Source organism: Abramis brama (genome assembly GCF_963993115.1).
Source record: "Abramis brama genome assembly, chromosome: 5".
NCBI lineage: Eukaryota > Metazoa > Chordata > Actinopteri > Cypriniformes > Leuciscidae > Abramis > Abramis brama.
In genome coordinates, this window is record NC_139967.1 from 18,671,557 (window position 1) to 18,695,746 (window position 24,190).

Sequence of the window (24,190 nt, forward strand, 5' to 3'; positions counted from 1 at the left end):
TTATGTAACATTTTAAAGTAAAACCTCTATAGAGGATTTCAAGGAAATGTCCTGAAATGACAAGTTTCCATCTAAGGATGTTTTTGCGAAAATGTTTACAGATATATGTTAAATATTGATTTTCACAATTTTCAGTTTAAGTTCTATGAAATTCTGTGTTGATACTTCAAATGTCTTGAAAACTAGTTTGGAAAAACATTTTTACAGGCCATTTCTGTAGTGCTTCTGTCAGATTTTGCAGTGGCGTTTGACCTCCAGACAGAAGCCACTGTAATAGCTATGGAGGATGTATCTGCGCATCCACCTTTGGCTTTTTCTCACCTGACCTTCAGGCTCATGCATACCTCTGTCAGAATTCCCCCTCAATGAAGGGCTTAGCTGACGCTTTCACCACAACACAAAAACACAGTCCAGCCTACCCGCTGAACATCACCAGCATTCCTCTCTTTTTCTTCATTGCAGACCATTTCAGGCTTCAGTAGTCTTGGCTTACTGATGTGGGTGTGTTTGATTTATGTGTGTGAGCGCACATATGTTTCTTGGCATATTATATGCTAGTTGTTGGGTAAAGCTTCCCTGAAATAGGCCACACTGTTTGTAGCTTACCAGAATGTAGCAATGACATTTTTTTTTCTTTTTCAAACGCCACTATTAACTCTGCCAAGGTTCTGGGGTGAACCCTTAAGATTGTATGGCCCGCATGTGGAAGTGGTGGTAAATGGTGTTAGGTTGTTACTCTTTTCACCACTCACTATTAGCTCGCAGCTGCACAGATCTGAGAGGCAGAAGAGGAGCGCCACTGATAAAAGGATGATCAACTCAACACTTTACAGATGAATAGTGTTAGCAGAGAGAGTGTGTTGGACATTTACATGACGTGTAGGCACACGTCATGCAAAGAAACACACTTTTCTTTGAAGAAACACAGTTTGACTTTTTACAACCTTCTACACATAGAATAACAACACCGCAGCCTAGTTTAAAATGTTCACTGGAGGTTTTAAATTGAATCCAGATGAAGATTTATGTTCAAAATTCTCATCGGTTTAGTGCACAGGAACTGATCTGGAGAAGCTATTTTGAAGCTAGCTTCCAAAGCCACCAGATAATCATAATTTGAGGTACTGTAGTTCATTTTGAACAGATTTATTTTCTGTTTCTGTTCAACCATCTTCTGATTCCTTATATTAAAACAACTCATCTCAAAAGTTTTCAGCAATTGTCATTAAATGCAACAAATAAAACTAGAAACACTCTAATTTGTATAATGAAAACATAGTGGCGAACAGCAACATTTAAGTATTTCACTACAAAAAGACAAAATCTCACGCAAGGACTTGTAATGAAGCAGTCCGAATGGAATCGTGTGAAGCAATGAATCGTTTCTTCTGACAGGTTTTTTTATTAACTCTCTGAACAAACTGTTTTACTAAAATGAATTGTGAAGCAGCGAAACACTTATTTGCACAAGCTACATGTATACTGTCGAAACAAAATGAATCAGAATTCTCAAAACTATTCGAGAGACAGGACAGTTCAGGAGATTGTGTGATTCCTGCCTGACTTCACTCAGCTCTAAAGCTTCATGCAAAACATAATGTGACAAAAAAATATTATAGAGCATCATACTTGTCACACTACACTGTTACTCTGGAAAAATAACTTGTTACTGGAAAAGCTACATTATTGTGAAAAGAGCTGAGCCATTGTCAACCTTTTGGAAAATGTACTATAGTTAAATTGGTTGCATCACTACTCTTAATTAGTCAATTACCTCCCAATAGTCCAGAGGAAATTTGTCCTGACACTGAAATTCCTTCGATATGGACATTAAGGATAAAAAAGTAAACCACATGGCAAATGGAGCTTTAACTGTATTTTATAATGGCCTTGGTTAGAAAGCAGAATTAAGACAAGAAAAGATAATATCCTGTAATTTCCTTGCTTACGGCTGGTTAGACTCCGTGTTATAGCTGGGAGCTGGTGTGTGAGAAGCGTGGGATATGGGCTTTTTCAGTGGGTGTGGAGTTTTCCTCTCCAGCCCAGAGCTGTACATCTAATGATAGGCCAGCATTCAAATGACAGAGTGTGTAAATGTGTGTGTGTGTGTGTGTGTGTATGCTGAGGTCCTTGCCAAAGCTGTTTAAACCAATGTGACAAATTTACTCACAATTGGTAAATCCAAATGTGCACAAACCCTCATGTACACACATATAATCTATCATAGGATCACACCCATGTTCTCTCTCTCTGAATGTACTGTAATAAATGATTTGACCTTGAGTGATGAAGCTATATTGTGTGTGGATGGGTGGTTCTGTCCACAGGGGACAGAGAATAGACCCTCGCCTTGTATTGATTTCTCCATGTCTTTCTCGTACAAGAAAATACACAAAGTTTGTGCAATGCCTAATCTAATTCTAATGTCTGTGAGATTTTGGGTCATTGTAAAAAATGCTTTGTTGTGTTGAACACTGAGAGAGCTTCAGAAGAGCTTTTGTCCTTTTATACGCTCTCTCCATTCCTGTCCTCCACATTTAGAGGGAAACTGTCCAAGCAGACTCTTTAAATGTAAGAGAGGATGCCTTTGTGAATCTAATATGAACGAGGTGGGCCACTCACTGGCTTTGTGGTTAATGCTTGCTGTGACTGGCAGCAGGTTTTTGATTGGCATGAAGCTCTGCGAGAGTGAGCTGAGGAACAGGGTGGGGTTTAAGGGGGATCAATGAAGCCCCGTCCCCTCTGAGACATTGCCTAAAAATTCCCAGCTTTTATCTTATTCACACACACATTTCAATACAAACAGTACACAGAATAAATAAAGACATAAATAATTTCAGGATTAATCTCATATATACAAATAAGTATATATTGAGTATTTGTGAGATTCACCCATCCGGCTGATCTAAAGCAGATTCAAGCTGTAAGACCTACATATCTATTCATAGCATGTGTGCAGAGATGTGGATTTGATGTATTGATTGCTCATTACCCAGTGTCAGAGCCAAACTGATGGAGAGAGAAATTGGTTTTTATTTTTTCCCCTCCGTTTTCACATTGACACGTCTGTAATCCATTACATCTCTGTGCCATTGACATTGGGAGTGATGAGCAGGTGCTGGGATCTTTCCTCTTTCATTTCCATTCCTCTCACTTACTCTCCAACCCTCTCCTTCAAGCACATCTCCTACTGTCTCTTTCCTGCTGTGGAATCCATTTATTCATTTTTTAAATATTAGACGCCTGTCAGATTGACAGTGCAGCAAACACAGCTCCAGAGCAATGTGTTTTGTGAGAAACCTAATGATACAGAGAGACGAAGAAAGGAGGGATATCATAGTACAGCTGTGGTCTGAGTGTGAACAGCTGATGATACACAGATACAGTAGCTCCTCACTGTCTAGGCCAAAGAAATCAGAAACTGTAAGATCCACCATTAAAATGAAAGCTGAGAAGGGGACAATTGTGGCTGTGTAAACATACAGTGGAAGTGCTGTACTACAGGAGGCCTGTAGTAACATCTCACTTCTTAAATAATGTCTTTTAATGGCTCATGGCTATGTAAGCCAATATCCTGACAGTCACAATCCAGTCCACACAGAAATTTCTTCTCGATATAGCGCATTCTTTGTCTGGGTGGATGTAGTCGTGCACCTGGGCCGCAGTCATTCACTTACAGACTGACTGGCCACAGACTGCAGCTATATACAACACATGCCCCAGACGGAGCGGCTAGACGGAGACATGGACGCAGTGGAGTCATGTCAGGATTCAAAAGCAGTGTTCGCTCCTGCAGTGACAGATGGGATAGGAGACAACGGCAGACGTACACCTAGCATGCAGACAAGAGCTGCCATCTTTGACCAGAGGGCACTGACCTCTTGACCTTTAGAGCAATAGAGTCTAATTAGAGTCTCTATGGTATAGTCAGAGATATGAAATATATCATATCATATCTTTCTCATGAAAATGATTATTAGTTACTATTGCTCATACTCATACTCAAAACCCATAACCTTGAGTAATAAAGTTTGTACAAGATACTTCAATTCATGCATCTGGTTGAGATGTTTGCTATTACTTTTCTAAGAGACTGGACTTGAAAAAAAAAAAAGAATGAAAAATTTTTTTTTATTGAAAAAGGCCTTCTTATATATGGATACATATCACTGATACTTGAGTTGGGCTCTTTTGACCTGGGCCTGTAGCCAAACACTAACAATCACTCTGAACTAGGGCTGCACGATTAATTAAAATAAAGCAGAAATCGAAATATGACTTGTGCACAGCATGCGTCAACCATCTTTCCAAACTTGTCATGAGAAGCGCTCATAAACCTGCTACTGTCAACAAAAGAGAAGCTTTAATGGCTCCCTGTGTTTTTTTCACCAACATTAAGCTTGATGGTAATTAAGTAATTAGGACAGCCGTAAATATTGGTATTGTAGTTTTACATTTGTACTGTAAAAAGAGTATTATAATTTTTAGTTGTTTTTATTTTATTTTGTACTTACTACTAATAATAATAATAATTATTATTATTTTATAGTCATATTGATATATAATCACAAAATATTTGGCCAAAGCATGCAATTAAACCTACAAACAAGCAAAGCAAACCTGATCGCATTTTTAAAAAATCGCATTTTAAATCGCAATCTTTACAAACAGACAATTCAGCTGCATAGCAACCAGCCAGGGATGCAATTCCCGTACATAACGACGTAACTCACTGCTTAACCACCATAGTACGAATCATCATTGTAGAAACTAACAAGTCAAGACTGTTTCGGTCACACCTCTGTCGTCTGAACCACAATAGCTCAACAATATAGTCAACAACAATATTATATTGTTAATGATGTCATATGCAGGTGAAGTAAGATCTTCAGCTAATTAATCTTTTTGATATTGCAATTAATGCGTTTCATATTTTTATAGTTAATTTAAATAAACAACAGAAAGCATTTTTTAAAATCATGTTAGCATGCAGTATTTGGCGTATTTACTCCCGTATACATACGGTTCATTCAGTCAGTCAGTTCCAACTATGTAAGTTTGCGAGGTTGTTTGTGAATGTTCAAAGGAACTATGGTTTCGGGAAATGCAAAATCATTCAACATTCGTTATGTTAATAACGAGGGAACTTGCGACCATAGTTGGATAAAGATGCTTTTGGGAAATGCACCCCTAATCAAGTGATTAATGTGGTGGCACGTTTTCCACTGTCAAACAAGACTCAAAACATTTGTTTTATTATTATTTAGTTTCTTATTATTTCCCTCAAAACAAGTGCAAACCTTTCAAGCATTAAACATCAGTGCTGGTTTTAGATAGTGTAAGACTGAAGACCACCCACCTCTGCGTCACTAACCCACAGGAAATTTTAACATTCACCTGCCTAAAGCTCATCTCCATTCATCCATCTTCAGCAAATATTTCTCTTTTGGACGCAGAGAGGCCATCCAGATTCCCCGCACCCACCCTTAAAATGCCAATGTCACCTACCAAACAAAAGAGCAGGAGGAGGCCCTCGGGACAGTAATAACATCCAAGTTAACCCTCTCTTCTTTCCTCATTCCATCTTCATTATTTCTTCTATCTTGCAGACATCCAGGACTGCCAGCAGGTATGGTGGCTAGCAAACAATCCATTCTTTTTTGTGTCCACAATAATTGCTCTTTCCCACTAATCTGAAATTAATATCTTTTAGTCTGATAAAGGATTTGGTTAAAATTCAGCAAGGCAAAAGAAATGAAGAGAGAGCATTGTGAGTGGGATCAGATCTAGAAGGTTTGTCTTTGTTGATATGGAGGTGATTGACAGGTATGAGAGCCATAGGTAAAAGCACATCGTGTAAAGCCCGGTAAAGTCAATATTGCCCTGATAAGGTTACATGTAAGAGGCCTATGTGTCAATATCAAGTATAGACACACATTTGTCTGGAAATATGAAACTGGGCATCACTTGAAGGACACAAACTAGACTATCATATAACCAATATTTTACATCTGTGAAATATTTTTGCATGGAGTTTTCAGGAACTGAATCTTTCATCTACTCGATTTGTTAATAAGTGATTTGGTACTCACCACAATAGATCAATTGATACATGAGGCCTGAATCACCCTGTGTTGAGCTAAGGCTTGTGGTATATGACCTCATTTGGTACTGGATACTCCAGTCTTCCCACAGCCATCATTCACTGATTTACTGTATATTTACTTCCTTTTGTTATGACAATGGCACAATGTCATGAAAGATCGACTCTCGTAGAATTGGCTTTTGAGTTTAATTATATTATGAAAAGCTTCTTCCTCCCAAACTGTCACTGTATTTCACCTCCTGTTTTATGGTAGACTGCCTTAGTCAGCTATTCTCAAGACATTCCTTAAGACATTAATCTCTACATCTCTTCATGCTATGTGCACTTTAAGACATACTGCCATAGTCTAGATTTTGGGAAGGTTAGCTCCTCTGTCAAACTAACAGATATGAGTATGTCTCTAAGAGAAGTGTACACTGAAAAAAAAAAAAAAAAAAAAAAAAAAAAAACAGGCTTATTATCTTGTTTCACAGTAAATATATCTAAAAATCATATATATAAAAAAGAAAAGAAAAGCTTTCACTTTTTCATCAAGGTGAGTTAAACACACACTGGTCACACCTATCACAATAGGTCACACTCCAGTTGATCTCACGCCATCCCTTCAACCAACTTTTCACACTGAGGTTCTCAGCCAGTGACCAGAGCATCTGAAATTTCGTTGCGTTGTGTGAAGAATGAGGTCAGACTGGGATCAGAGGCCAAACTAAACCTACAACAGACACTTTCTCTACAATCTAAACATTGGCCACATGCACTGCTTAACAAAGGGACTTTTCCCTGCTCATATTTTTCTGGGTGGCATAGGATATGGTTCAGGATGTGGTTTGCTTTGATATTTTGTTATATAATACAAAGGCAATCATATATTTGTATGTGCTTAACAAAAAAACATGCTAAAGCAGTATAAGAAAACTCGACCAGTAATGTCTAGATGGCAACCCTTGTGCTGTGAAAAAATAACACATTTGCAGAAAAAAATAGTTCATCACTCCATTTTCTCAATGCTCCAGTCCTGATTTTGTTTGAGGAATTGTTTGCTAAATTTAGCACAAAAAAAAAGAAAAAAAAAGAAGAAGATTTTTGGCCTCCCCACCCTTAAATGTACAAATTTAACCCCTAGTTAGAGAGAATCTTGAGACAGTGTCACAGCATGAGAGGTGCCATCCCTCTTGCAGCATATAGAACAATAATTGGCTGCCATGCTGTCAAAGCATGAAAAGAAGCACCAATTCCCTGTTGAGAATCAACCTATAGAAAGTTTCCAACCAGTCGTTTACTTCATGGTTAGCCTGAGCCAAGCAGAATTGTAATGTTTATTTGCAACCAATTACAGACTAATCAAAAACACATTTTCTTCAGTGAGTGACAGTACAGTCTAAATTGGTCAGCTAAGCAAAAACAGAATTCATTCTTACTGCCTTTTAAATGAAAGTTTTCCATTGTACATCTCACTAATCTCTGCAGGCCGTTATATAATATAACTGAGCTGAATAGAGCTGGATGTCTCATTTAGAAAGTCTCAAAGTACCAATAAAGTTTTATTTCACCTTTTCCTCATCTTTTCTATACTATTTTGACTAAATTTAAGATAAAAAACACTAAACACTAAAATTAAATATAGATATCAAAACATGCTTAAAAGAAAAAGTTTAATAAAATACGTTTTTACTGTATTTTTGATTAAAAAAAAATAAATGCAGCCTAATGAGCATTATTTCAAAAACATGATAAATCTTAACAGCTCCAAACTTTTGAAAGGTAGTGTATATACATATTATACATACATAATATAAATCAAAATATATTATATTTATTATTCATTTGGTTTTTTATTGTTCTTCTCAAGTAAATGTATTTTGTTTTTAGAATGATTTTACCCAGAATCAAAACATCCCACTCTTAAATACGGAAAGATTTATGTGCTGAGGTCTCTATGCGCCAGTTATTCTAATATTTTTAAACCAAATGAATGGAGGCAATGGATAAACATTGAGCTGGATCTGAATCCCAGACATCCCTGACTATGTTACTGCTCAATGAGCCTCTGTAAATGTGTGTGTGTGTGAGCATTTGTGCTTGTTGTATATTCTTGCCACTGCATATGACGTGTCTGACAGTGTCTCTGTGTGTACACTCTGGTATGTGCGTGAATATGCACACAAGTATAGTTTGTGTGTTCTAGCGTTCAGACAGCCGCTAAGCACTCCAATAGGACCTCCACACAGTGACTCTCCTTCACAAAAGCCATTTGACGTGGACCCAGCCCAGTTCAGGAAGCCCAACCTAACAGCCTCCAAAAAACCCCCCACCTGACCAAGCGCAAGCCTGCCGTTTGAACACTGAAACCTCTCATTCACCTCCCTCCGTATAAGTCCACTGATTCCTCACCAACCACAAATAACCTTTAATGATGTCACAATTTGCTACACATCACTGTCTTCTGCATATAATGAGTGGACGATTATTAGTCATTTTTTAATTTTAGCTGTTATAAACGTTAGCAAAAACCACATGCATCGCTGAGCTAACAACAGCTATGTGTGTTTTCCAGAACAAACTAGTTTTTTCCTCCCATTAAAAGGAACCATAGAGTGGACTTGCACTGTTGGGCATCCACTGCAGTCCTATTACAGTTTCCTGTAACAACCAGGCTAAAAAAAAACACACACATTTACAGCTTCCCCTGAACAGTTTTACTGAACCATATACTTGGTCTTTAACCTTAATAGAAATATTGGAAAATCTATGTAATGTCCTTGCACTGTTGAATAACGGGTGGGTCTCCATCTAATCCAAACAACTGTGGCACTCCTCTGCTTTGTTAAACCCAAACAAGTGCTTCAAGCTCAGTCAATTACACTGGCTTTGGTGAGGAAGGAGGTGTAGAGGAGGACCACTGCATCCATAGGTTTTTTTTTGTTTTGTTTTTTTTCCACTCCTTTGTTATCCCTGTCACTCCGGCTGCAAGGAGCTTAATAGATTTTAGTCTTCTCTTACACTTCGTGTCAGTGATATAAGTCAGTGAGTCTTCATGTTCACGCTGCATGATTGCAAAACCACATAATTATGGGATTATGAGAGACTAACCTGTTTGCAACAAGCCTGCTCCACTGTCACCAACATCGAAGTGTTTCTGTATGTCAAGGAGGACACCTAAAAAACAGAGACAGAGAGAGATTAGAATTTGTGCTCTGATGTAAATTTGAGTTGAGTAGAGCATTTGAGTCTCTTTTCGGAGAAATAATTACTGAATGAACCTGCGGGCATCTTTTGTGCTAAGCAATTTAAAGAATTAAAAATATTGACAGGTGTTTCTCAATACATTTCCTTGTGATCCTCAAAAACAGAACAATCATAGGCTTATGGATGAACACATGCACCTCTACTCTGGGCTGTTTGAGGTGTAATATTTCATCAAAATTAGGGATGCTCTGATATTACAGGCCATAACGATAAGCTGATAATTCTTTTCAAGTTAATAGTGACAATAAATAGCCAAAATGATATTTCTATGCTATTTAAAATAAATGAAAAATAAACATTAAATAAACATTAATGTACAGTATGCAAAAATGGATATTAATTTTGACATTTGATAAAGATTATATTATAAATCAAATAAATAATTGAATCTAATTGAATAAATCTAATAAAATATTATAAAATAGAAATATATAAAAAATTAAACAAACATATATTCTAATATCGACTAAAAGATAAATAAAATATGCTCTAATATAAAATAAAAATGAAATGTCAAAAAGTGCAACAAAGGCATGTCCTCAGAATAAAAAATGTCAAAAGAACGAAAGAGTGTGAATGTTTCTTGAGTTGCAGACAGTAAGGAAAGAGACACTGGCTGCACTGGAATGTGAGCAGGTGCCGTGACTCGTGTGACAGGAATGTTACATATGTCACTATGTGCGGACAAGCCTGCACCTGCCAAAGTGTTCCTTCTCAGTACGTCTTTGCTACAACGTGCCAGTGACAAGTCAAAACGGGTGGCGACGGGAAACTGCGAAGTGATCGAGACGAAACTCGAAGATGACTAAAGCCACCGCAACAACAGAAACAAATAGCTATTTTTATTTCTCACAGCCACTCCTATGTTATGTGTCTGTGTTTGTAAGACCTTAAAAAGCATGACGTAATCAGCCAGGCAGCACTGAGAAGTTAATTAAGAGATGTTTCTACAGCATCTGTGTGCGTGTGAATTGCGGGAAGCCTGTGAAGTGGATGTCTTTCTCTTTGCCTCTGTTTGTACAAGACTGTTCAGTGACTTAGAAAGATGTAACTTCAGAGATAACGTCAAGGATGTTGGATCTCTATCGCTCTTGTGTAATGTCATTGGCTGTCAGTCACAGACCATGTTTACAGCCTACCCTGCATTTAGAAGTGTCTGAATGCTGTGAGCTTTTCACAAATGGAAGATCAAAGCATATGTCTGAGTTAGACACTTAAAGAGCTCTTTTTTACTTTAAAGCGATCAGAAAGAAGGAATGTGGAGATGAGAGACTGATGATTTGAAGGCAGCAACACGAAAGCTGCAATTACACTAAAAAGGGATCTATGCCCTGATCAAGAGCCCTTTAGATTCCTGGCCAACACACACATAACTACAGCAACAAACCATAGAGCAACGTGATATGGTCAGATTAAACAAAAGACAATGAATCTTCTAAAACATTTTACTATTGAATTGATTGAAATTATTAGTTGTTGAGTTTTAGATAACCTTTGTCATCATGTAACGCTCACTCAAAGTTAATGTTTAAAAAAAATCTAATTTTAATTTTAATTTTAATTTTAATAACTGGGGTTAGTGGGTTTATGGAAAGCTAATAATTAATTAAATCATAAAAATATAATATTAAAATTAAGAAATCATTAAAAAAATAAAAAACACTGAATTAAATTAATTGACATAAGATAACCATGAACATGCAAATGTGTTGTTAAATGACTTGCAGCATTTATTTTTTTAATATCTATTGTGAACAATAAATTCCTGTCTTGCTATTTAAAAAGCTGCTAATGAACTTGGCACACTTTGAAACATGATGGATTTTTCTCTTCAGTTCTTAGCAAAATCTTGATCTTGATTTAGCAGATATGGGAAGCCCGGGCTCATTGGAAAAATGAAAAATGTCCCCTTTGGCAACATTTCTGCAAAAGTATATTGCGTTGACATTGGCGGCTTCACTTTTCTACAATGGAAGAGAGTGAAGGTGCGTCGTCCATCTTTTTAACAGTCTATGGTTTGCTACGTCAGTTTGCTAAAGTCATAGATTTTGATCAGGTTATGTGATTAAAATGTATTAGTCTACAAATCATGCACTATGGTAAAAGTATTTTGAGTCCATAACATATTGTGCAAGAAACTGTGTGAAAATAAGTTTTATTAACCATAATTTGTGTGAAGAGTAATAAAAGTGGGAATTCTAGTGGGAATTGTATGCATAGGCACGCTTTTCCAGTGAGCCTAGGTTGGATTCGGAGGCATTGGCTTCCACTGTCCTTTTCCATGCTCAGGACTCAGGAGCGGGTGGTCCCGCCCTCTTTCCATTAGTCTAATCTGAGGCGGTGTACTAATTACCTTGGTCACACTCCTCCTCCGCCCCCCATCCCTCAATCCCTCCATCTCTCCCTCTCCTCCCACTGGGAGGGGGATCCCTGTGCCAGATGGTACTGCGTTTCTCCTCTTTCAACCGAGACTGCACCTGCCCACCCTCACGCCTGCCAAAGACACAACCTCAACCACCACGCTCTTCCCACCAAAACTCCCACAGGCACAACCGATACAAACTGATGACTTGTTTGGAAATATGATTGATTCAGTTTGTGAAGTATGTCCTTATTTAACATTATAGCCTAAAGGAAAGAATTGTAACTGGAAGAGACTGGTACTAGTAGGTCAGTGTGTGCACAACGTAACACTGAACTATTAGAGCAACTGTCATATTAGTGAATTATGTTCTGTGTTTGGCAGGCGATACCGTCCGTGTGAGATTTGCCCTGAATTCTTCTCTCTCTATCTTCTCTTCTGGCTCTCAGATAAAGATACACTGCTCAGGAAAAACATGGCAACACCTTGAAACTTTTCAGAGAGAGCTGTCTTTAAGCATCTGAGGTGCAGCAGCTCTGACTTCATCTTGCATCATACTGTAAAACGGTAGGCAATGCCACACAAGGTGATGCAAATGCCCCAAATGGCACCAGTAGAATCATCGACCTTCTAGTGTCCGCCTTGATGCCGCCAGCCCTGAGATGTTGCCATAGTAACACGGCACGGGCGCACACACTGAGGAGGGAAAGGTCGGCTGGCAATTGGTCAGATCTGACTGACTAAAGCCCTATTTGGATGGGACTAGTTTAACAAGGAGAGCTGGGGTAAAGTAATTATTACCAGAGCTTCTCAGTGATTTTAGTCCTGTCCGAATGTGTCATCTCAGTAATCATTACGGACAATGTCAACGACTTTTACCTTCTGTAAAAAGAAAAAAATTACCTGATTTTACTAATCCTGTGAGAATAGACCAGCTGTAAAAATGTACGTAAATATTCCGTCATTTCCTGTTTAAAAGTAGTTTTCCGCAGTTTTTCAAGAATGGAGGTGCTTGAAAAAGCATTCAGTTGGTTTCTAGATCTCAAGTGTTGCTTGAGCAAATCATCTTGCTTAGCAAAACTTCTGAATTTTCTTAAACTATCTGAATCTTCTTACATGGAAAATATCAGGTTTGGCTGATATGGTCACCTGCAATGCACTTTGATTTACTAAAATGTAGAAACCGCAGCAGAAACTAAGAGGCAAAAGAATGTTGTCCTGCCTGTTGTGACTGATCTGTTGCATGCAAAACATCTCTGAAGAGCAACAGCCATTGAACAGAGTTTAAAATTCTGTTACAGCATAAAGCCATAAGATTGGCTGAGATATAATCAGTTTTCTAAATAAAGAAATCTGATCATCTAAAATAAATAAACTTGTTTAACCTGATAACAGCTAAATGCACTTATGGAGGCAGTTTTTTGTTTAGGGACAAATTTGTCCTGACCAAACCTTCATTCGTGTGGGGACATCTGAGTGGAAAAAAAGGAAACGTTTTGAATTTATAAGGTATGCCTCCATTTAAAGTATGTTTTACACTCCACCTATTCAAATGCACAAAGCATTAAATAGACAAGTTCCACAGAAAAATACTCTAACAGAATAACTAGTTCACTGTGAGTGTGTGTGTGTGTGTGTGTGTGTGTGTGTCTGTTTGAAATATAATGTGTTGATGATAGATAGAATGATACTGCAGGGTAGATACTCTGATGCAAGTTATTGTTATTTAACACTAGTTTAAAAAATAATCAATGCAAAAGCCTCTAATGCTCATTTTGCAAATTCCATTTAATATCAATGAAGTCATGGACTCATGGATTAGAAATTAAATAAATCAAACCCACTAATTCAAATTCAAATAAACATCTGCTCACAAATCACACAGTAAAACTGCAATGCAAACAGATTGTGGTGTGAGAAAGAGTGTCTTTTGTTTTCTAGCACACTAGTTTCATTATCCCAAATGCTAATTAAACATTGACCCGTTCATGTAGGTCTCCATCTTATCAGCTGATTGGTGCAGTGAAATGGCGATATGCTAATGTTGATGCTATTGTGTAAGATGCAGTGCATATGAATGCTCCTTTTTGCTATAATGCTATCATAGTGACATCCCCAGGAGACCCACTGGACATTGACCAGTGGACTGACCAATAGCATGTTTGAAGAAAGCTCTGTGGATGAGGATGAGCAAATCAGTTCTGTTAATGTGTCTAGTGCTATTTCAAATCTCAGGGGAGTTCGTTCAAGTGAAGCTGTTTAATGGATCCTGGAAGCTGAAGCTCCTGCATTTGATTTACACAAACCGTGTGATGCTATCTTTGACATACTTTGTTTGGACCCACTTTTATCTGATCTGATAAGTGGAAGCCAGCCTGTGAGTTTAAGTGCTTGTTTGGGTAGAGAGTAAGACCAAGAGGTCTGAGTTTTGATATAAAACCTTCTCTGAGATGAACTGGCGATATGCCAACACATTTTTGAGTGTGTGAGACACAGTCTATATGTATAAACCATCCATTCATTTGAACAGGAAGTGGTTCACCGGCTGAAATTCCAATACGGTCAAATCCTGAAACTCAAACATCACCTATTCATCTGTCAGAGGCTTTGACAATGGCAAACATTTTTCTCAGAATCCAGACACTAAAACTCATTAAGGTGGAGATACTGCATTAATGCACACAACACCCTGTTCTTATTTTTGCACACAGACGCGTCACCGTATATAGACCCAGAGGACTGTCTGGCCGTCTAGGGAGAGAGAACGAAAACGAGGATCATTGAGTGGTAGGACAGACCTCATTTTACAATCCCCAAAAGAGAGACGATAGACCTGAGCAACCCCCGGTGCTATTTCAGGGCTAGGAGAAGTAGGTTAGGATAAAGGCATAGCAACAGAGGCTGGCCGTCCTATATACTGTAACTGAGAAGATGACGATAGGTGAGAAGAAAGGCAACTGGAAGGAAAGCAAAGCTTGGTATATTCAGAACTCTGTGGGGAGATTTTACTGAGAATGAACCGCGTCTGCTGTGGCGTTGTTTACTTGCACACTCCACCACTGCAATCCACATACCTGAGACAGGTTTTTAAAATGCAGAAAATGTGCTGAGATTCACAGCACATTTGTATTATGCCAACGTTTTTTTCCATTATTTGATCATCATTTTATAAACGACTGGTGCCATGATCAACATAAATGTACACAATCTTTTAAATTAAATGTAGTTTAGCAAAAAGCTAATTACACAAGACACATAGTGAGTTTTAGTAACTAATGGTCAATCTATAGTAAGACATAAATATGCATTCCTGTGGCTCAAACGGAAAAGCATTGCGCAAGCAATGGCAAGGTCATGGGTTTGAGGGAATGCATGAACTGATAAAATGACTTGAATGCAATGCAAGTCATTTTGGTTAAAAGCATCTGCCAAATGCATAATGCATGTAAATTTAAATAAAAAAAAGATTGCAGATGGTTAGTAAATAAGTCACAAGGTTTTGCGCTGCAGTACTGCATTTAAAAGTGGCAATCATATTGAATTAACTGACCGTCTGATGGCACCGTTTGCATGTGCGTGTTGTTTTAGCACCCGGTTAACTAAAGAAATTATGCAAAATATCAAATCCAAAGGACAAAGCATATTATCCTCCATCATTGGATCACTATTTGATGATTTACTGCTGCCATGGTCAATAGATACAATAGATACACAAAACATCTCCTTTAAATGAAATGCAGTTTAATACAATGCAAGAAAATGTACTTTAAATTTTATAATTGAGTGTCTGCTTAAACTACATTGCAGATGGTTAGTAAATGCATGTTTTTGTGCTGTAGTAATGCATGTAAAAGTGGCACAACTGTTTCGAATTTGCCTCTGTGTGTGTGTGTGTGTGTGGTAGGTGAAACTGCAAGTACAAATGTACATTTCCATATCCTGTGTAATGCTACTCTTTGCGGTAAGAGAATGTTTCCCCTCCGCTCTGTTCTCTCCCTCATTCTTTTCATTCTACCAAACCACTGGTACACTGTTCGGCTGCTGACACATCCTGAAGCTTTCTTCCTCCTATTTTCTTTTCCTCCTTTCCCATCCCCTTTTCTGCTTCTCTCATCAGCAAGGGGTGATCCTTCTTAAAGTGTCACAGGAATCGATGTAACAACACCTCAGCTCGCAGAAGTTACACATGTGCGAAAGCGAGAAAAAGACTGTTCCCATGTTAACCCTTCCCAGCTTCTCTGCAAAATGTCTGCCCTCTTAAACTGAGCCAAACCTTTGAGAGTGCAGTGGCAGGGTAAGAGCTGACCACAAATATGCTCGTCTTTTCTTGGCGAGCTCCTGACCGCCGGGTCCACCGATATCCCGCAAAGCAATGGATGCTTTTTCCACTCAGCCTTTTAACCACCACACAGTCCGTATAAACACAATGCAGATGTCAGAGGAGCGGTGGGGTGTTTTAGCGGGCGTTTGTGGGTGTTTTGGAATTCCCTCACTATTTTATGCCAGTATTTCCTCAATACTGCCTCACCCTCAGGCAGGCTGCCAGCACTGCCTGTCAGAGTATCATGGTGTACACTGCACTGCTGATCTGAGACTGGTTTTAAGGTGTGTGTGTGTGTGTGTGCATAAAAAATGGAATGATGTATGAATATGCAATCGCAAATCCACAGAAAATGTATCTAATAACCCCAGACAAATTCCCTGTGTACCCAAATACTTGCCTGGAGAGTGTAAATAAACTGTGCACTGCAAGGCTTCTTCACCAAAACACAGATATTCTAGACTGCATCACTTGCTTTTAAATATTGCATAAAAATATTGCTCGTCCGGAGATGCTATGCAGAAACAGCCTAGTATTTGGCCATTAATAATTCATAAGAGAATTATCCTCTGGAGTGTGAGCCCATGTGTCAGACATATAGCTGCGCAGTGGTCAGAATGCAATGGAGCGCAGAAAAATCCCCTGGCTGCCCGATTCTCCCTTAGATACTCAACATCACTGTCGGAGTGCGTATGGTCTATGAATGTATGGTAGAAGATAAATATCAGTACACTTACTCCTTACACACTGGTACAGAACTAGAGTGGTTTTCCAGTTTAAACATCAAAGACAGACACTGAGACACATGAGTAAAGATGTTTAGCAACAGTAAACATTGGCAGTAATGTTCACTATACATTTATATAGAGGATATTTCACACAGAGGTTTTAAATGAGCTGCTTGTTTCATTAAATGAGCAAATTTGTGGATCACATTTAGCAGGACAGAACGCTGTTGGCGGACGGTGGAGTGCAATTACGGCCACCCTTATTAAACAGCCTCTGATACCATCCTGTTGGATGCTAGTGTTAACTGCCAACCAGAAGCCTCAATTACCTTCCCTTCTCTCAGATTCTAATAAAAAAAAAAAAACACTTTACGAGCAGTTTTCTTTCCTGTGTTGACGTATTTCCAAGTGAATCTAGATTTGGGATGGTGATTTTTGTTAACAGCCATGAATATTATTTGCTATTTGCTAGTAATTTGCAAGTGGTATTAAGTAAAAATACTGTACTCTTTAAATGTGTTAGCAGTACACCAGCATATACACTACTAATTAACAGTTTGGGGTCAGTTAGATTTTCTTATATTAAAAAAAATAAAATAAAATGTATTAATACTTATTCAGCAAGAATGCATAAAATTGTTCAAAAGTGAGTGACAGTAAATACATTTATAATGCTACAAAAATGTCTATTTTTGAAATTTTATTCATCAAATGCTTTCATGGTTTCCACAAAAATATTGAGAAGCACAGTCGTGAATGAAGACTGGAGTAATGGCTGCTGAAAATTAAGCTTTACCATCACATAAATAAATTACATTTTAAACTTATTAAAATAGAAAACAGCTATTTTAAATTCTAATAATATTTTACAATATTACAATTTTACTGTATTTTTAATAAATAAATGAAGCCTTAGTGACCAAGAGACTTCTTTCAAAAACATAAAAAAATCATACTGAGCCCAAACCTTTGAACGGTACATTCACTAAGACCAACATCATCTGATGACGTAAAGCCATTAACTGACTTAATGTTTTGCTGACTGACGTTAGACAAGCTTCATTTGTAGCCTAATCCCAATGCTTTGTTTTATTTTATTTTTATTTTTACATAACACAGAAAGGGATTACTGTAATTATGAGGGCTTTTTGTTTTTTTGCCTGTAACGAGATTTAATTTGGCTTTTCTCACTCGCTATGCCTCTTTGCTTATTCTCCTTTTCTTCTCTTTGTTCTCTAAGAGCTGTGTAGGAGTGGGGTGGGTCTCACCCAGGGGGGTGTCAACAGTGCCCGATTCTGTGAATAATAATTAGTCCTGAATAAAAGTGCTGAAGTGCTTGATTATCTTTCTTAATTACTGCTGATCCCATTCAAAGTGTAAACCTATAGTGAAACATCATTAATTAGCCCATATCACTCTGACAAACATGTTGAGATGGTAAACTGAATCTATTAACCAATGAATTTTTTTTAATTTAAAACAGCATGCTAATCCAAAACATAGTTCTTATTGATTTTTAAAGTTTGTGTCCATTAATTGTGTATAGGCACAAATAAGAAAAAAAAAAACTCGCCGTCTTTGGGCGAAACATCTTTGAAGCTCTTTGATTCAGAAAATGTCTAAGGAGAAGAGCTCAATCAATAAAGCTTCAAACGGCACAGCGAGCCAAGCTATTCTCAATGTACTAATAGACAGTGTTGAGCAACCTAGAGTGAAAGCTACCAGAGAGAAGAGAGTCAAGAGGTGTCACGAGACTGAGTAAATGAAAACTGGAGAGAAAAGAGGACAAGGGAGAAAAAGAGAGAGCTAAATTGGATGGGGCATTTCAGCACGCTTTGGTCTGAAAAAGCCTATGTTGAGAGCTGGTCTTTCAAGCTCAATTTAGCATTAGGCTGTAGCCATACTGCTCTGTGTGAGTGGCCATGGGCTTCAGACAACTGACAGCTGAGGGTGATGAGTAGGAGAAATGTGTGTGTGGGGATAAAAATACATTTTCAGCCAGTTATAATGACCAATTGAGTGAAAACACACATAAATGTTTCACAGTTTTCTCTTTTGATTTATGCTGTACAGACCAGTTATAGCTATACTTTAAAGAAAATATGACTCTTTGCTACTTGCTAAGATTCTTCATCCAACTTAATACCAAAGGGTCAAAAGTGGATTCAGAAGAGATAGAGCATTCATAACCTTAGAGAGCCCTACAGAGGACAGTAATAACTATAAAGTGATATATTCAATATATCAATATATATCAATTCTGAATGTCGCATAACCCTGTGATGAACACATAGAAAGCATCAGAACTGGGTTTCTTGAAATCAATACCTACAAGAGATCCACATGTGGCATGTATTCAAAGTCTATAGTCTGTAATTGACTGTAGCCCCAGAAACTTCTATTCTATGCAATCAATACACAGACACACACCCATGCAATCACACACAGACCTCCTGGTCATTTTTATCTGTCCCAGTGTTTTTTATTACATCCATTTTCTTGCTATGCAAAGCACTATTTTCATCCACTCTCATTGAGAACAGCTGAGAGTCTCCAGCACAGTAATCCATCTCACTTTCTCCTTCATGAATTAGAGATAAATCTAATTTCTTCCTGGTATGGGTTAATGCAGAGCAGTGCAGGACACTTTCAAGACACAGTATGTCTTTACAATTCAGATTTGTATTTTATCCTGCAGGCAAATAAAAGAATGGACCACCAAAAATGTTTCACCACAGAAACCCAAGAGAAAAGGGTATGAGAGCCATAAAGAAGTGTTTTAAGCAGTTTAGATGCTTTGTATTGATTTTGTTTCGACAAGCACCTTTCTATGTCATGGGCTGGTGACTGGTAACTATAGATCGGAGGTAACTGTGGGAAAACAAAACAACGCCATCACTGGAATTCCAGCTCTACCTCCACATTCCACAGCAGTGAGGTGGAGACACACACCTCACACACACACATACACGGGTATTTTAGGCGTTAGTTGTAGGTAATTATTATGTTCTGGTGTGGCTAAATAACTCAAACTGTGCTAACCTGGTAAGAATGCCAAATTAATCCTTAAAGGAAACTAAGGTCTTCAAGTATGTATCATACAGCAAGTGGCAGCAAGCCCTGGGGTTTCCTATCGCCAGTCTATCCCTGCGTACTGTACAGCATACATAAAGGCATTCTTGTCTCCATAGTATACAAGGGGTTAGTTTTAGCACTGGTGAATGGCTCTGAGAAATGAATGAGTCTATTTAAAGAATCACTGGAATTTAAACAGGTACAGGGTAGGACGCTGACATGTGACAGTCACCCTAATGATTTGAGAAAACACAGCCTGTTTCTCTGTTCTTTCCTGAGCCTATATACTCTGGGCATCTACACATCACACACACTGAAACACCAGGGCAAGATTTCACGCAGAGGTGAAAGTGTTTCTGCCATGTAATGTGTCGGGGTGACAATCCAAGCCATATGTTCTCAAGTATAAATAGATGGCATTACACAGGTACAGCATAGGATAGACATGCTTAATTGCAAGCTTTGGAAAAAATGCTGCAAATACTGGCTTGATGAGATGATATTTCAGTAGGCCTGTACTTTCATCCCTGCATTAATAGAGATATCACAAACCAGACAGACACACAGAGGTCTAAACTACAGACACTGACACTGTGGCACACTGTGTAGTCACACACATACACGCTTAGGCTGTAATCTGGGAAATATATGTTACATAACACCAGTGGCTGACTATTTGCTCTTTAACACTATTGAATAGATGGTAATAAGCAAATACTTGCAGTAAAGTGCAGTTTAAATATTTGTCCTGGCAATATAAAGTGCTTCCGAAGGCTTACTTTATGGACAAAGCTAAGCTTCAGTGGAGTAGTTTACCCTACTGACCCTTCTTTTTGATTTTATTTGGTCAATATTTACTCAGAAGTCTTATCTAAAAACAGAAAAGATTATCAGCCTAATCCATGAATATTATCCACCCTCATATAACTATAACAACTACTTAAATCATACATGATTTTAGGAAAAGTCATTCATCATCTGATATCTCAGTTATGCTGTAGCACCTATGGGGATTTGTGATGCTTTCAGATTTAGCCACTGTTATGTTGCATCCAGAAACATTAATGTCAGTGTCACTGGGTTTGCCCCTCTCTGTGTGTAGATATATGGAGGACAGGGTTTTGTGTTCGCTATAAAAAAATAATAAAAAAAACCTCATCACTTAATGGAAAATGAATGGAAAATGCTACAGTATGTAAAAACATAAAAAAAGGTCAATTTATATTTATATTAGATTTGGTGGTACAGTTTAAAAAAAAGGAAAAAAAACTTCTCATCAATGCAATCTGTTCGTCAAATCTGAATTTTCAGCATTCCAGTCTTCAGAGTCACATGATCCTTTAGAAATCATTGTAATATGCTCAAGAAGCATTTCTTATTATCACTGTTGAAAACAGTCGCGCTCCTTAATATTTTTGTGGCAACCATGATACATTTTTTATAATTAATTGCATAATTATAAAATAACTGCATGCACTTTTACTGTAAAATAATGGTAAATTCTGCAGGCTCTTATAACAAAAATGATTATAGCATTATATAAAAGCTTTTGCTATATGTTCATGTTGTTTACTTTCTGTCCCTGTTTGGCCATAGTCATTGTGGGTCAGAGGTCCAGCCAAAGGATATCTCCCACACTCATATTAATACATTCTGAATGATCTTGGTCTAATACACAGTGACATACCTGAGACTTCTAATCTCACAGGTGCGCTCCCCCCTCAGGCACCCCTCCCCCCGCTTCCTCCACCCTCCTCTACAGCTGTCTGTCAAACTCTCCGCCCTTAATCCCTTGGACACACTCGATCAAAAAGACACATGTTGAGGCTGAGAATCACAGTGAATCCCCTTTTTTAAACAGACAAACACCCACACATAGTGCACATCTGTTTGGACATGCAATGAGCTAAATACGGGCCACCAATTATATTAACAGGGTCAATGCCATTTAAACAAGCACGTCAGCCGTCTCTCTGGTGGAAAAACATAAGCGCTGTGCCTTGTTTGGATCGTCCACGCTACATTAAATGAACATCACATGGGCCAAATGAAAGACAAGCCCGTTAAAAAATAAACCGAACAAATTGCATCTCGATTCTCAGAGGCTGTTAGCGGACATGATTGTGTCAGTGTTTATTTTGAGAGTCACCAGGCTGCTTCGCCCAATACAGCCTCTCCGGAGCAAGATGAGAATTTGTCCCGCTGAACACCACTCGTGTCTATATATATTATACACTGACCTTATTGTTGGGGTCAGATAGGCGATCATGGTTGTGTGTTCTTTATAAGAAAACAGCTGAGGCAGATGAATGAAAATAAACAACACAGGAACGCTGGAAGTTCTTTTCACTCACTTTCTTGCCTGACTTTTAGGTCCAGATCAGGCTTAAGGAGCCAAGCTGTCTTTAGGGAAGTCGAGGCTGACACAGAAATGGCTTTTAGTGCTTGTGTAATAAATGCCGTGACCACATGAAAAGCACTGTTGAAAGGAGGAAGAAAGGCTGCTGTCTAATTCCGGCCACTGCTATCACAGGCAGCACATACTGTACATCAGCAAAATACAACCCCACAAATACACACACGCATGCCAAGAAGGGATCTGAATATGAGAGAACTTTGATATGAGGTCAAAATTTGTTCAATTAAAAGCAAACACCCTGAGTACATTTACTCAATCGTATCTCAAACACACTGCACGGTTATGGAGCATACTAAATACTCTGTGCCTTCAACAATACACTTCAGCATTAAGAGCTAAACTTGTAATCGTCTTTGAATGAGTTTACTTTAATGGATTTATATTTCAGGTTTGAGACAGACATCAGAAGTAAACACAACAGCTCTATAACTGCTTCTACGGTGCACAATTACAGGGCATATGGAAATCAACTTTGGGAGAAATGGAAGCCATTTGTTCTTCATGAGGGTTTCAGAAGAGCGAGACAAGCTTATAAACTCAATTACTGAGAGTTTTTCATTACTTTCATGTTTTTGTTGTTGAAAGTCCTTTAATACGAACACAGTAAAACAAGTGAAAGAAAGGGAGAGAGACGACTGCCAAGCCTAAAGTGATTGAGCAAACCTCAAAGTTTTATTTTGAACGCAGACATCCAATTTGCTGTAAGTATATTTAAAATGCACTGCTGTGATACTTACCCACATACTGTATATATATATATATATATATATATATATATATATATATTCACAAGCTCCTTCACAAATAAACACTTTTTCCTGTCACATTTGCCTTCTATTGTTTGGCTAACATTCTACTGTGACTTACAGCACTTTTACATACCTTGGCTAAGCTAAAGGTAAACCTTATCAAAAGGTTTACCTTAAGCTTTTTATTTTATTTTCAGCCAACAAAGCCCACAGAGAGGAATTGTAAACCCCTTGCAAAATCTGTTTGGGGAAATCTTTCGCCCTCACACGAAATTCCGGATTGCGTCAATTCCTATTAAATTGGATTTCACCAGCAAAAATTTGCTGAACAACGGTAAATGTGACTGCACCTTTGTGCAAACGCCACTACACACGTCCATTATAAACGGCTTCCTTGAGCGATTAGTCAGGCCAACTACTGACTTGTCAAAAAAAATTTTTTTTTAATTCTATCAAATAAATAAATAAAGATAAACATTTATTAGCACATACGCTGCACACAAAGTGTCATTACTGTATGTGCAGTGCATGTGATACGTGCTTCTGCTGACCTCCTTCAGTACAGCCCACTGTTTTGTCGCTGATAGGCCTTATCACACCTTCAATTCACACCATAAGGGGCACAAGTGGAAATGACAGTGTGTGGGGGGTGTGTGTGTGTGTGTGTGTGTGTGTGTGTGTATGTCTCACAAAAGGCACTGCCAAGGAGTGTGTCCAGGCAAAACTAGAGCTGAGCCAGCTAGACTGGACCATCTAGTGCAGAAGAGCAATGCAGCAAAACGTACAGTACTGTAGTCTCCACTTCCCCTCATAAACTGTGAGCCTGTGTATATCTGAATGTGCAGAAATACCCATTTTCCCTCAAGGAGCTCCTCGGGCTGCTGGATTACCCGTCACACTTAATTAAGCACTTGTTTTGAGATTAAACATTCTCATACCTCAGATGCCTTTAGGAAAAAACGGCACCTTGCAGTATCCGCTGCACCTCATAATCCAGATTACCAGTCAAACTGCCTTCATTAGAGCAGGTGTCAGGCCGGTGGCTCAACGGAGGATCTTAGATCAAATAATGTTAAGTGGCCTCCGTCTGTACGTCCCTGTGGTATTCCCCGCGCCTCCTAATCCCTGTCTTAACCGTAATCTGTTGTTGAGCTCAGCCTGTCTGCTGGAGGGACTCTTGCCAG

General features: G+C 38.4%; 1 protein-coding gene across 2 annotated transcripts in view; it reads right to left on the bottom strand.

The window, feature by feature from the left end:
• spns2 (SPNS lysolipid transporter 2, sphingosine-1-phosphate) overlaps positions 1–24,190 on the bottom strand; it is a 71,146-nt gene that overhangs the window by 42,501 nt on the left and 4,455 nt on the right. For both annotated transcript variants that reach the window (XM_084113535.1, XM_084113536.1), the window contains exon 2: positions 9,197–9,262. In XM_084113535.1, coding sequence (XP_083969661.1) covers positions 9,197–9,262 — 66 coding nt within the window. The remainder of the gene's footprint in view (positions 1–9,196; positions 9,263–24,190) is intronic.